The sequence below is a fragment of the Rhinatrema bivittatum genome, chromosome 11 (assembly GCF_901001135.1).
Source record: "Rhinatrema bivittatum chromosome 11, aRhiBiv1.1, whole genome shotgun sequence".
Classification (NCBI taxonomy): Eukaryota; Metazoa; Chordata; class Amphibia; order Gymnophiona; family Rhinatrematidae; genus Rhinatrema; species Rhinatrema bivittatum.
The window spans coordinates 28696736-28710091 of NC_042625.1; the positions used below are offsets into that span (position 1 = coordinate 28696736).

General features: G+C 43.6%; 1 protein-coding gene across 3 annotated transcripts in view; it reads right to left on the reverse strand.

The window, feature by feature from the left end:
* The window catches only part of CORO1C (coronin 1C), a 153846-nt gene that overhangs the window by 45024 nt on the left and 95466 nt on the right, over nucleotides 1-13356 (reverse strand). For all 3 annotated transcript variants that reach the window (XM_029619428.1, XM_029619429.1, XM_029619430.1), the window contains one exon: nucleotides 1422-1544. In XM_029619428.1, the coding sequence (XP_029475288.1) occupies nucleotides 1422-1544 (123 nt within the window). The remainder of the gene's footprint in view (nucleotides 1-1421; nucleotides 1545-13356) is intronic.

The following is a 13356-nucleotide window of genomic DNA, read 5'->3' on the forward strand; positions in this document are numbered from 1 at the left end:
TTCTACTCTCCAGTAAGCATGGAGTAAAATGATAAAACCCACTTGCAGAAGGTCTTGGAGAGATCGCAGTAGAAGAGTAAGATATCAGCTATAGGAGCCTGGAAATCATAGATCACCCCAGGAAGCTCCCAGACTAATTCCTTGGATGTGCCGTTCAGGTGCCAACTAGAGTGGTAAGATCTTACGTTCCTTCCTGTGAATGGGAGCGGTGAAGAAGAAGAAAAAACTTCCTGAAGTATGTAATTTTAACTTCTGTGAGAAGGGGGAAAGGATTTTCAAGACTTTCTGGGGAGAAGGGGAAGCCTGTCCAGGAATCAGAGAGACACAAAGGCTAGATGTGATGGATATAGATTCTTGGACAGACCGTGAGAAGCTGCATTTGTAACAAAATCTCCATATCATCACTCAGTATTGTCCATCTGTTGAAGAATTGTTCTTCGTATTTTGTGTTTCATATTTCATGCCCACCCACCAGTTGAGTTAACGTTATTAATGTCAACCGAAAGTTCAAATAGTCTTAGGACTTAGTTTGATAAGGATTCCCTCGATTTTGGTTTTAGGACTGGTGCCCGAGTTTTTGAAACTACTGATAACTTGCAACCCTTTTAACTAGATTTCTATCTGCTCCAGTCAGTCTATAAAATAGGGCAGGTACTAGACTATTACCAACGCTCTTCTGAACAGTAGCGGGACTGATGGAACGCTTCAGGAAAATAGGGAATTATCCTTTGTTTTGGCACTGCTGATTCCATTTCCCTCTCACCTTCTCTTCCCCTCCAAGTCCACACCCCCATGACAATTTCCCGCCATGTCAGGAAATAAAATATTTGAGCAGAGGGCTCGGCAAAGCTTGGCGTGCAGTGAAACGGCTGCCAGCTCACCCAGCGTGATTAAAATGTTAATGCACAAGCAGTGACTGCGTTAATAGGAGCCACATCTGCCATCGCTGTAAGGCTTCTCAGGCTTGAAGCCCCAAATACGTCTCTGCCATGTGGTTTCCCAAACCTGGGTGGCAATTTACTGACACAAGTTACTCATTATAATCTCTGTATGCATTTTAAAAGGTTCATTTTCATCGCTGTTAATTTTCCAAGTCTTTCAAGGAATCGTTTCAATCCATTCAGGTTTTAGCAAAACTTGAAATGATTTGTATGTGCAACTACTCATGCTGCGCCTACCCAAGCCCCCACTATGATGGTTGTTCACGTGGCTCAAGATTCAGCAGAACATTGCCCTACTGATGGCCACAACTACATCTTCATGAAGCTTCCTCCTGAAGGAATTATAACCCACTTCTCGCACCTGCAATGATCTCCTAGTCTCACACCATCTCTGAAGGGGAGAGTATCAACTCAGTTTACCTCATGCTCTGAGCTCCCAGCCTCCTGAGACTGAATGCAGAGTCCGCTGCATGAACTTACCATGACGGTGCAGTCCTCAGAACCACTGGCGATGACGTGATCATTGTGAGGACACCAGTCTATGTCCAGCACCGGTCCCGTGTGACCGCAGACCGTTGGGTAGGACTTGTCGATTCTTCCCGTCTAAAAATTAAAAAAAAAAAAAAAAAGAGACATGCATAAAAAAAACTAAATAATGGTCTGCAAAGCCCGATTTAAAAAGCCTCAAATCATAACACCACAGGGTTGTGGATACATGCAGTAAAAAAAAAAAAAATTAAACCACAACGTTATATACCAAGGACAAGTTCTGTGTTTGGACTGATGGTGAATGAATGATTACTGCTAAAAAAAAAAAAAAAGTTTTAAACCACCCACTCCAACTTGTCCTCTATAATCCACATGATTATGATCTAACAGTAATGTTGATTATGCAGCAAAATGTTTTCTCTTTTCAAGATTTAATGCAACATTTTAATACACTAAGCAGCCACCAGAAAGGGAACAATTCTGTTTACTTGTGTCGCTGATAAGCCACATGAGGAAGCTCAGCACCCTTGCTAGGGAGAGCAAAACTGCCAAATGAGCTCATACAGCCTTGTGCTTGACAAGCCACAGCGGCCAGGAAGATGACAAATGATTGCATGCTGGGAGACTGAATGTTAGGATATCAGAAATTAAAAAGGAAAAGTCACACTAGCCAGGTCATGTAAATAAGCACTGTGGCTTTCCCGTTTTTTCCAGCATAAAAATCATTCACCACATCAATTTTTTTTCAATTTGATAACGTGCCTCTCTCAATGTATCTCAAGGCAAGATACAATAAAAATGCATAATACATCATAGCTGACAATTTATAAGTAAAGACTAACAATATTTCAAAGTTAACCACCACAATTAAAAGCCCAGTACAAAAACTTAACACAACATAACCGCTAGTAGCTCCTACACCAATTAAATGAAAAAGGTCTAAGTTAAATCTAAAGAAATAAACCCAATCTCCCAACTGTTCAAATCCCTGCACAAATAGCAATGCCTTCAGGTGTTTTGCAAAACTGCAGGTCCCATGATTTCAAACAAATATCAGATCGTAAACTGCTGGAAGAAACGCTGGCTGCCTAGTGCATGTCAAGCAGAGAAGCACTAACAAACCCTGCTGGGAGAACCTGAGTGACTGTCCAAGAGGGGCAGCATGATAACTGGATCTGCTAGATCCGTTTCCCAGCCTTTTCAAGCCCAGGCAGACCAGCATTAATAAAAAGGTGGGACACATCAGCCTCCGTGGAGCAGGCAATGTGCTCATGGAGAGGGCTCATATGGCCAAAAGCAGAGTGAGGGACGCACCGAATGTCGCACCAGTCTCTCTTACAGATTTTAAGACAAAGGGAGAGAGGGGGATGGAGACACATGAACTCATCATCTGCAACTTCTCAAGTGCAGGAGGGAGAAGTCGTGGGTGTGGTATGGACAGCTGGCTCACTGTCATTCATCAAATTGCTTTAGGGCCTTACGGCACGATAACAGGTTCTAACACATTATATTGTGTATATCACGCACTATTGCGGTGATATAAGTGATATTTTGCATGTCCCCGCCCAGATACCCTCCTCTATTACAATGACCTTCTTTGCATGCACTTTGCATGTATGAATAATGCAAATGCATGCAAAGGGCGTCATTACTAGGCAATTCTATGTAAATATTTTATCACGACCGACTGAGAAGGAGGTCAGCCGTAATAAAATAACAACACCTCCCTGGCATGCGCTGGATGTGCGGCGGGAGACCTGGGAGCCTAACACAGGTCCTGAGGTCCCTGCTACACATTAAACGTGGCAGGGAAACAAAAAAATGCAATCAAACGGGGATGTTAAGCGGGGGTCATTGTGACCCCCATTTCAGCCTGGGGATGCCAGATGAGGTGGCCCCGACTCCCCAAAATGAAAAATAAAGTTGACAGCTCGATAGTGGGTCCCCCCTCACAGTAGCAGTCCCCACCCCAGCAGCCTCAACCCCCTCCGCCTCCCTTCGATTGCCATACCCCCTCCTCCTCCAGAGCCTCCCTCACCTTATCCTCGATCCCACGGTGGGAACGGGTGCAACCTCGCACCCATCCCGGTTAGCGTCATTTTCCAAAATGGCACCCGTGTCACCTTGCCCCAGCCATGTGACTAGGGTAAGGTCTAGGGATCGGACTCATGCCCTAGACCAGTCACATGGCTGGGGCAAGGCAAGTTCGGTGCCATTTTGAAAAATGTCGCCGACCAGAACGGGTGCGAGGTTGCACCCGTTCCCACCGTGGGATCGAGGATAAGGTGAGGGGGGCTGGAGGAGGGGGTATGGCGCCACCTCAACCGCTGGCCCTGGGTTGAAATGAGGCTCAACCTCTCTGTTTAGCCTTGTTTTGGGGGTTTTTTCAGCGGCCAGCAGCCTTTTAAGATGATGGTGCTCCTGTGAGATTGGGGCCGCCATCGTGTTAAAGGGCCGCTCGCCACAGTCTTTTATGTCACGATGTTTGGCCGCGACTCAAAAAGAATGCACCATGGAGCCGTGATGTGTTTTCGGGGGGGGGGGGGGCCCACTATCACTGAGACACACACACCCCCCCCCACCGCAAGAACTCATCGCATTTTGATGAATCTAGGCCTCCGTTATCTTGGCTCCCGACGCTCAGAGAGAGTCTCATCCTGTGCTCAGTGCACCTTCTCCCTAACTCACTCAGCCTGGGGACAGGACAGGGACTGGAGGGACTCTGAGGAGGAGGGGCCCAGCTCTCTGTGCCCTGCTTGCTGCCCATTAATTACCACACTTTGGGGCTCATGCTGTTGCATGGAAGAGACTTGCAGGATTACGTGTGCTCCTACCCCTTTAAGGATCAGCGCTGAGTCTGGTTACTGCAGGGGGCTGAGAGCAGTGCCCCCTGCAGTGCCCCTGAGCGGCGGGCAGTGGTGACTTTTCCGTGGCTCACCTGATTAGGTCTGAAGGCAACACTGCTTGGGAAACACCGGCATAGCAGTATTAAAAAAAAAATCAAACATTTAAAAATGCCATAAACTTGCCACTGGCAACCAGGGGAAGGATCCCAAAATGAGTTACGTGATCAACTACCTTTGCACCAGTCAGGAGGCACTTGTGTGATTTTAGGTCAGAAAGAGAGGAAACATTTGGGTTACTTTGTTCCCAGAGTGAGTACACACTATACACAGGCCATCCACATCTTTCCCCCAGCTCACTAGTTCCCTTATATCAGAAAAATAAATCACCTTTTTAAGGTTAATATCAACATTTTATTTATTAGATCACAATTTGGCTTGATTTCCTGTTTTTCTTTCTTTTTGTAATTTAATGTTTATTGAGCAAAACATAAGAACAATATGACATCATCAGGGTACAGAACAGTTAAGCAGTATCTCTGGGAAACACTGCCATTAATAACTGCAATTAAATAAAGCTGCAGGCATCATATGCTAATTTTCATTTTTCTTCCCCAACTCCAACCCCCGCCCTTCCCTGCCCGGTAACCCAGTGGTGGATGAGTGAAAGAACTGAGCAAGGGTGCATCATAGAGAGGAGATGCACGGAGATATCACAGCGAATTAATAGTGACCAAATCACAAAAACACAACCATTAGTGTGAGTAGAGACAATCCAATGAGTCTGGGTATAAAACAGACGTAGATCTTTCCTGTTTTTCTAAATTAAACTGGTCTCTGTCCAACAATTAATCCACCCTGCTGAGAACATCTTAAACCCTGGTTGCTCAAATTCTTCTGTTTGTCACATTTCCAGATGTATTCCACATAATAACAAAAGTTGGAAGGAAGGCCAAATGATTGGTAAAAAAAAAAAAAAAAAAAAGAGGTGAAACAGGCTATTTTAGCCAAAATATCTTCATTCAAAAATTGGAAGAAAAATCCATCAGATGAAAATAGGATAAAGTATAAGCATTGGCAAGTTAAATGTAAGACATTGATAAGACAGGCTAAGAGAGAATTTGAAAAGAAGTTGGCTGTAGAGGTAAAATTTCATAAAAACTTTAAAAAAATATACAAATCAGAAAGCCTATGAGGGAATCAGTTGGACCATTAGATGATCAGGGGGTTAAAGGGGCACTTAGGGAAGATAAGGTCATTGCAGAAAGACTAAACAAATTCTTTGCTTCGGTGTTTACTGAAGAGGATGTTGGGAAGATACCTGTTCCTGAGACGGTTTTCAAGGGTGATGATTCAGATTAACTGAACCAAATTATGGTGAATCTGGAAGATGAGGTGGGCCAGATGGACATAATAAAGAGTAGTAAATCACCTGGACCGGATGGTATACACCCCAGGGGTGTGAAAGAACTCAAAAATGAAATTTCAGACCTATTAGTAAAAATGTGTAACCTATCATTAAAAGTGTCCATTGCACCTGAAGACTGGAGGATAGCAAATGTAACCACGATATATAAAAAGAGCTCCAGGGGAGATCTGGTAAACTATAGATCAGTGAGCTGGACTTCAGTGCCAGGAAAAATCATGGAAATTGTTATAAAGAATAAAATCACAGAACATTTAGACAGACATGGTTTAATTGGACACAGCAAGCATGGATTTCCCAAGGGAAGTCTTGCCTCACAAATCTCCTATATGTTTATGGAGGGGTGAATAAACACGTGGACAAAAGTGAACTGGTAGATGTGGTGTATTTGGATTTTCAGAAGGCGTTCCACAAAGTCCCTCATGAGAGGTTAAAAGACAAGAAATACCGTATAGAAGACAAGAAATACCATATAGAATACAAAGTACTTACAAAGTACCGTATAGAATACAAAATACTTACAATCCTGCATAAAATAATCCAAGGACATCAAAACAACTGGCTAAACAAATCCATCGTACTCCACGCTCCTAAACAGAACCTACACTCAATGAACAAAGGCCTCCTCAAAATCCCTCACGCCAGAACTAAACACAACCCGCGAGAGAGCCATATCCATCGCCAGCCCCACGCTATGGAATTCAATACCAATGGAAATAAGAAATCAACCAAGCATCAAATTTTTCAAAAAAAGACCTGAAAACCTGGCTTTTCACCAGAGCCTACTCAAACTCACTCAATCAACAAAACCACCAACCAACCACGCAACTCAACAGCAAGAAAAGACTCCGTTCCTCAATCAATTAAATAACTCCCACCATTTGAACACCTAAGGCGATGTGCAACTGACCTCACTTACTACCCCAAGCCTATATGCAATAACCATTTTCGTTTTATAAGTATCAACATTACCACATGTAGGAACATTGCTGTGATAGTAGATGGTTAACAAGTAATAACTATTGTATATGTATTCTACTAACAATCAAACCCCAAAACCTTCCTTCCTGATGACTTTTTGCTACATTGATTTTTGTAACCAAGATTATTTCACGAGCACTGTAAACCGTTCTGATGGTGAAACCAAATGCGGTATACAAAACACGTTAAATAAATAAATAAGAAACAGAAAGTAGATTTAAATGGTTTATTTTCACAGTGGAAAAAGGTAAACAGTGGAGTGCCTTAGGGATCTGTATTAGGACCGGTGCTTTTTAATATTGTAAGCCCTCTGGGGATAGAGAAATACCTACAATACCTGAATGTAAACCGGTGTGATATCTCGATTGAGATTGAATGTCGGTATATAAAAAAAAAATAAATAAATAAATAAATAAATAAAATAAATAATATATTTATAAATGATCTGGAAAGGGGCATGACAAGTGAGGTGCTTAAATTTGCAGATATCACAAAATTATGCAGAGTAGTTAAATCACAAGCGGATTGTGAGAAATTGCAGGAGGACCTTGTAAGACTGGAAGATTGGGCATTCAGATGGCAGATGAAATTTAATGTGGACAAGTGCAAAGTGATGCATAGAGCGAAAAATAACCCTTGCTGTGGTTACACGATGTTAGGTTCCACATTAGGAGTTACCACCCAAGAAAGATATCTAGGCATCATAGTGGATAATACTTTAAATCGTCGGCTCAGTGTGCTGCAGCAGTCAAAAAAGCAAACAGAATGTTAGGAATTATTAGGAAGGGAATGGGAAATAAAATGGAAAATGTCATAATGCCTCTGTATTGTTCCATGGTGAGACCATTCCTTGAATACTGTGTACAATTCTGGTCGCCGCATCTCAAAAAAGATATAGTTGCACTGGAGAAAGTGTAGAGAAGGGCAACCAAAATGATAAAGGGGATGGAACAGCTCCCCTATGAGGAAAGGTGAAGAGGTTAGGGCTGTTCAGCTTGGAGAAGAGATGGCTGAGGGGGGATACGATAGAGGTCTACAAAATCATGAAAGGCCTCGAACGGGTAAACGTGAATCGGTTATTTACTCTTTCGGATAATACAAGGACTAGGAGCAGTCCATGAAGTCAGCAAATAGCCGCTGTGCCAGAGGTCCCTGGCCCCGCCCCTTTTTCAAAGCCTGGGATTTACGTGCGTAGGCTTTTGAAAATCTGCCCCTTAGGGAATAGTCACTGCTATTACTGAAATCAGTAGCATGGGATCTACTTAGTGTTTGGGTATTTGCCAGGTTCTTGTGACTTGGATTGGCCACTGTTGGAGACAGGATACTGAGCTTGATAGACCCTTGGTCTGACCCAGTATGGCAAATCTTACGTTCTTATCTGGCTAGACTAGATAGTAAGATCCATAGAAAAGCCTCTGCACATTTTGTAGCACTATATAAATATTTAATAACGGGGAACACGAAGTACCAGTGGCAAGCAAACTCCCTTCAAATATTTCCCCACAGACACCCAATGGCGAGCTCTCTCTTGGGACTTGCACTGAACCTTTCCCCGGGGAATGAGCAGATGCCGTGGTACAGAACATGCCAACGGCTGTGTCTGGGAGAGAGGAATTTTCCCAAGAGGACAGCACTGCAAACAAAAAGGGGTCCCGGTGGGACAGCATATTTGGGTCTTTTCCTGATGTAAACAAGGTCTACCCAGGAAAAGTTATTTTTGGCTCTGCGCCACAGGACTATAGCTCTTGGCACCTCCTTTTTTCTTCGTTATCCATGTAAATGCTTAGTTACCTATGCGCAGGTCAATCATGCTTTCTTTGTACTGGAGCAATTAAGAGCTTTTTTAGATCTGAAAAAATCGTGTGTTCCTAAGTGCAGCAGGGGTTGTTAATGGAAATGGGACTGATTGAGAATAATGGGAGATTCCCAGACCTTCCCCTAGTGCCTTACTTTCTCTTTTTTCATGTGATTGTTTTCTCCCAAGACATCTGATTTTTTTCTGTCTCCTTTCTCTCTCTCTAGTTTGAGTTAGCTTTGCTATTTCTTATGTGTTTATATGGATAATTGGTTATTATTTCCTTGTTATCTCAATCTTTCTGTTCAACAAGGTATTCTTGTGATTGTATTGTAAAACTGATATAAATAGAAAGGAAAAATTTTTAACATTTTGTTAACCTTTATTTAACAAAATGTTTATTTTTTAATATTTTGTTAACCTTTATTTATCTCGCTACTTAATTGTTTTTTGATGATGACTACTTTCAGTACTCTCCAGTTATTATATTCTGATATCTTTCCTGTCTTCCAAAGCCCATGTTTTTGTTCCTTGTTCAATGTAACTTTATCTTCTATACAGTTGTTTAATGGTTTCCCCCTGTTCCTTTGTAAACCGGTACGATAAGACTTGGTCTTGAGCATCGGTATATTAAAAGAACTTAAATAAATAAATAAAAAAAATTAAAAAATGGAAGGATTCAAAGCCTGTAAAAGTTCAGCATAGCCAGTAGCACCTGAACTGGTGAAACAGGACTAGAGATCAGAAATAGCGGAAAGTTTGACATGCATGGTTTCACGAGTACCTGCATTATAGGAAGTAACACGCAGCTGTGCCTTGTACGCTCAGTAAGCAATTTTATTCATCTTGATCTGCTGTTATAAATAACAGATTACAGTACGAGGGTCTTGGTTTTGAATCTATACAGTTAGAGAAAACTTATTTATTTATTTATACATTTTTATATACCGACATTAGATCAATGATGTCACATCGGTTTACAGATAACGAAAAGGAAATAAGCGGGGGGGAGGGGGGTACTTATGTCTTACAGTGAAACATATCTCTAACAATGCAACGTAATGAAACCTGAAGTTCTTGCATATATCTAACGAGGCAACAAGATAAAGAAAATATAGAAATATAAAAATAAATATCGATGATACGAAACGCTTCTAACTTGATAAAAGCTTCAAAAAATGAAATTCCCCAGCCGATCCACCTTATTGCAAAATAAATGGTCCATAAGGTAATTGTTGCCCATCACTTCTTATTAAGGCTAGAAAAAACGAAAATGCAGCAGGGCCAACTTGAGGTGGAAGCAAATTTTGAAACTCCCCTGTGACTTTATACCAGATTTTTTTTTTTTCATTTTTAAAGTTTAGCAAACTTTAAGTGTAACCAACAAAATGCATCCACATAGATGTTACATGACGTAAGATAAAGCCAAATAGTAGGAACATCAATTTCAGGAGCCACAAATGATGATTCATTAAAGATATCTAAAGCTAAATCTGGTGCAACAGTATAAATACAGACAGGACACACCAATGGCCACTGTCATAGAACTGGAGAGAGCGCCTTGGAGAGAGTTAGACAACTTTTCAATTCAGGCTATTTCAAATCCTTGCGGTTTCCAGTTGTCCAAGGCAGGTGGGCAACAGTGAATCTAGGGCTAACAACAGCTGACCAACCAACATTTTCAGCTTCCCTGAAATAGAAATCCCAATAATGCTAAATCAGGAGAAATGAAAAGCTCTAACCCTGAAATCTGGGCAATCACCTCAAAGACCTCAACCTGTTCTCTATGCAAGTGGATCGCGTGTGAAGAAAGGGGCCCCCGATTCCACGGTTCCTGCAACAGGAGGCAGAACACGAGGGATTAAATCTATGAAAGAGCACAGGCTATGGATAAGTGCGATGCAGGAGTCTGAACATAAGATCTGCCCTTTGCATATGGAAATATGATGTGTCCCCTCCTAGTTGTAAAAGTAGCTCACTGCTCCATTTCTGAATCAAGGCGCAGACTCTAGTATCCAGAGCCAGGAGTTCTACCAAGTCCTGAAATAATCTGGAACTTCCCTACAGGCCTACAAAGAATCTGTTTTACCAAGTTCATGAGTCTGGGAGTCCAAACCCCCCCAATTCGGCCAGGGACTGTTGTAACCTCTTGTAATTAGCTGAAGGATTTGCTGAATTCTTATAACCTCACATCCAAGTGATCAAAAGGTACCATCTGCTCCGAGACCCAGCCCTGAGCCACAAGTGTCAAATCTCTAGAATCCCAAACTCCCTCACTGTCAACAAAAATATAAATAGACATAGCGGTGTGATGCCGAATAAACGATACGGGGGGACGTGCTTTCTTCCCCACCCACAGTTCCTTATGAAACTTCCACCTGGATATGTAACATTTGCGCTATAACAGCTTAGTCTCTACGTAACTTCCTAACACTTGGGTGAGACAGCAGGAGAGTTACTAGATGTGGAAATTCTGTATCAGATGAAAATGTTCTCTTAATAGAAGGGTTGCCCATCCCCTTGTGAGCTAAGCCCTGCATCCACTCACACAGCAATGCCAATAGATTAGGCAAACCCAACCCATCCCTCCCTTAAAAGAAGGCAACCACAGTGCGCTACGCCCCATTCTAGCTGGTTTTCAGCCCCCCCAAACCCTATCAGGAATATGCCAGGGTACAGAATGTTAATCCACCCGGTGCAGGCAGCAGGCAAGCCACCCCAAGATTTCAAATCCGATCTTATTTTGGCGAGGATCAGTCCATGATTCACAGAATACAAGTCTTCATGCTCCCCAGTAATGACTCTCAGATGCTTTACTTGTACCTGATTTTCAGAGGGAAACTGCCCGCGTACGCTCTCTGATAACAGCCCATGGTACAAAGTCCCCATGGTGCATGCATTGTTCTTTCTGTGCGGGTGAAATTAAAAAAAAATCAATCGCATAGACGAGAATTTGAAACTGCAATCTGTGCACGTTCTTCTCCTCCCCCTCCCTGGGAACATCTCCTTGCACGCCGGCGAAAAAGGCCGCGTGCCGTGGAAGAACTCACGGAAATTTTCAGGCCAATTTACCCCTGGGAAAATGGCTCCTAACGTTGTCTTCCAAGGGAGGGGATTCATTTTGTACCTGCCCAAGCTGGGGTAAAGCCTGCGGATAGCTTTTACCTGCCGATTTTATACCTACGCGTGTATGTTCCCTTTGAAAACTATCCCAGGAAACAGTCCCCGCGACATTTGCAACCTGCTTATTTGTACAGATAGTTCTTCCGGGGTCAATCTGTGCATGCATATTTGAAAATGCAAGTGTACACTTGTAAATGCAAATCCTACCCCCCCATTCCCACCCAGGAGCACCTCCTCGCAATGTGGCAATAGCACCATGCATGCAAGTTTAACCCATGCAGGATGGGCACATTTCAGAGTTCCTTTCCTTTTTTGGAGCACCGGGGGAACAGCTTTGAATTACCCTTCCTACATATGAAGTTAACTGGGATTCTGCTAGAAGTAAATAAGCCCTCACTCAACAGTATCACACAGAGAACTAGGGAATTTCCTGCTCCAAATGCTGCCACAAAAGAGATGGACAGACGCTCTGGATTTGTATGATCACAATTAGATAGAGTGTGATCATTTTAAACATTGGCAATCTTGTTAATGTTGAAAATGCATTTCTTGTCACTGGGCTAGACTGTACTCTCAGCGAATACTGAACTGTTTTTGAGCTACTGGGTTTCTGTACTGCTCTGTACAATTGCTGCGCGAGTTGAGATGCTGACTGCTTACAGCTCTGTTTACCTTCAGGTCAATACAGTAAAGTGCGGCCGCGATTACCCTGCTCCTAACCCGCTTTCTACTCACTTTCCGGCCGCGTTAGCCCTTCCTGCGATACACTATCCCCTTTAACCTACTCTTATTGCGTCCTTAAATCACTGGGTAATCCCTTCCGCCCGCGGCATGTATATTACATGTAAATGATTGAATTAGCTATTCCCTCCCATACAGTAACGCGCGCCCCGACTATCGCTTTTTTACCCTGCCGTTTTGCCGCGCGTTTAACCTGCTAACTTACCGCCTACCCTTACCCCTGCGTTAGAGGCAGAGGTAAGGGTAGGCGGCAAACTTTCCCCCAGCCCCCGCTCACCTGCCCTGGCCGCGTCCATGGGTGCTGGTCTCCAGGGCAGCCCCAGTCCTCTCCCCTCCTCCCAAAGCAACGAAAGCGGAAAAAAAGCGAAAAAGCGAAAAAGCGAAAAAAAAAAGTTGCAAGAGAGAGAGGGGAGAGAGGAAGGGCAATCCTACGCTCGGGATTGCCAGTCCTCTCTCCCCTCCTCCTGAAGCAAGGCTCGAAAGCAGCCTTGCTTCGGGAGGAGGGGAGAGAGGACTGGCAGTGAAAAGCAACGAAGCGACGTACTTTTTTTGCAGCCCCCCTCCGGAGACGGACATCGGCGACGAGGAACCGCGACTCCCCTGCCTCCAGCTGCCCGCGAAGATAGACGCATCGCACGGGCGAAAGCGGCCCCTGTGCGTGCAATTGGGCCGCTCAAGATGACATTTGAAATGACAGGTACCAGCGTGTCCGTGAAGCGTTAGGCCCGCGCACCCAGGATACTGTATAGCGCTCTATACAGTAAAATGGGTTGCGCGGGCCTAACACTTCACGGACGCTTCTTAGACGCGGCTTGCATTTGCAAGCTATTTACATACAGTATCGAGCGGTAGGTGAGCCGGACTGTGCGTGCGGCAACCGCGGGTGCGCCCGGTACTAACGCAGCTCTCCCTACCACTCCTTACTGTATCGGCCCGCTTGTTAATAAAAGCAGTGCTGTTTTATGCTCTTACAAACAAGAAACTCCCTGGCATGCTTGCTTTTCTATTAGAAGACCT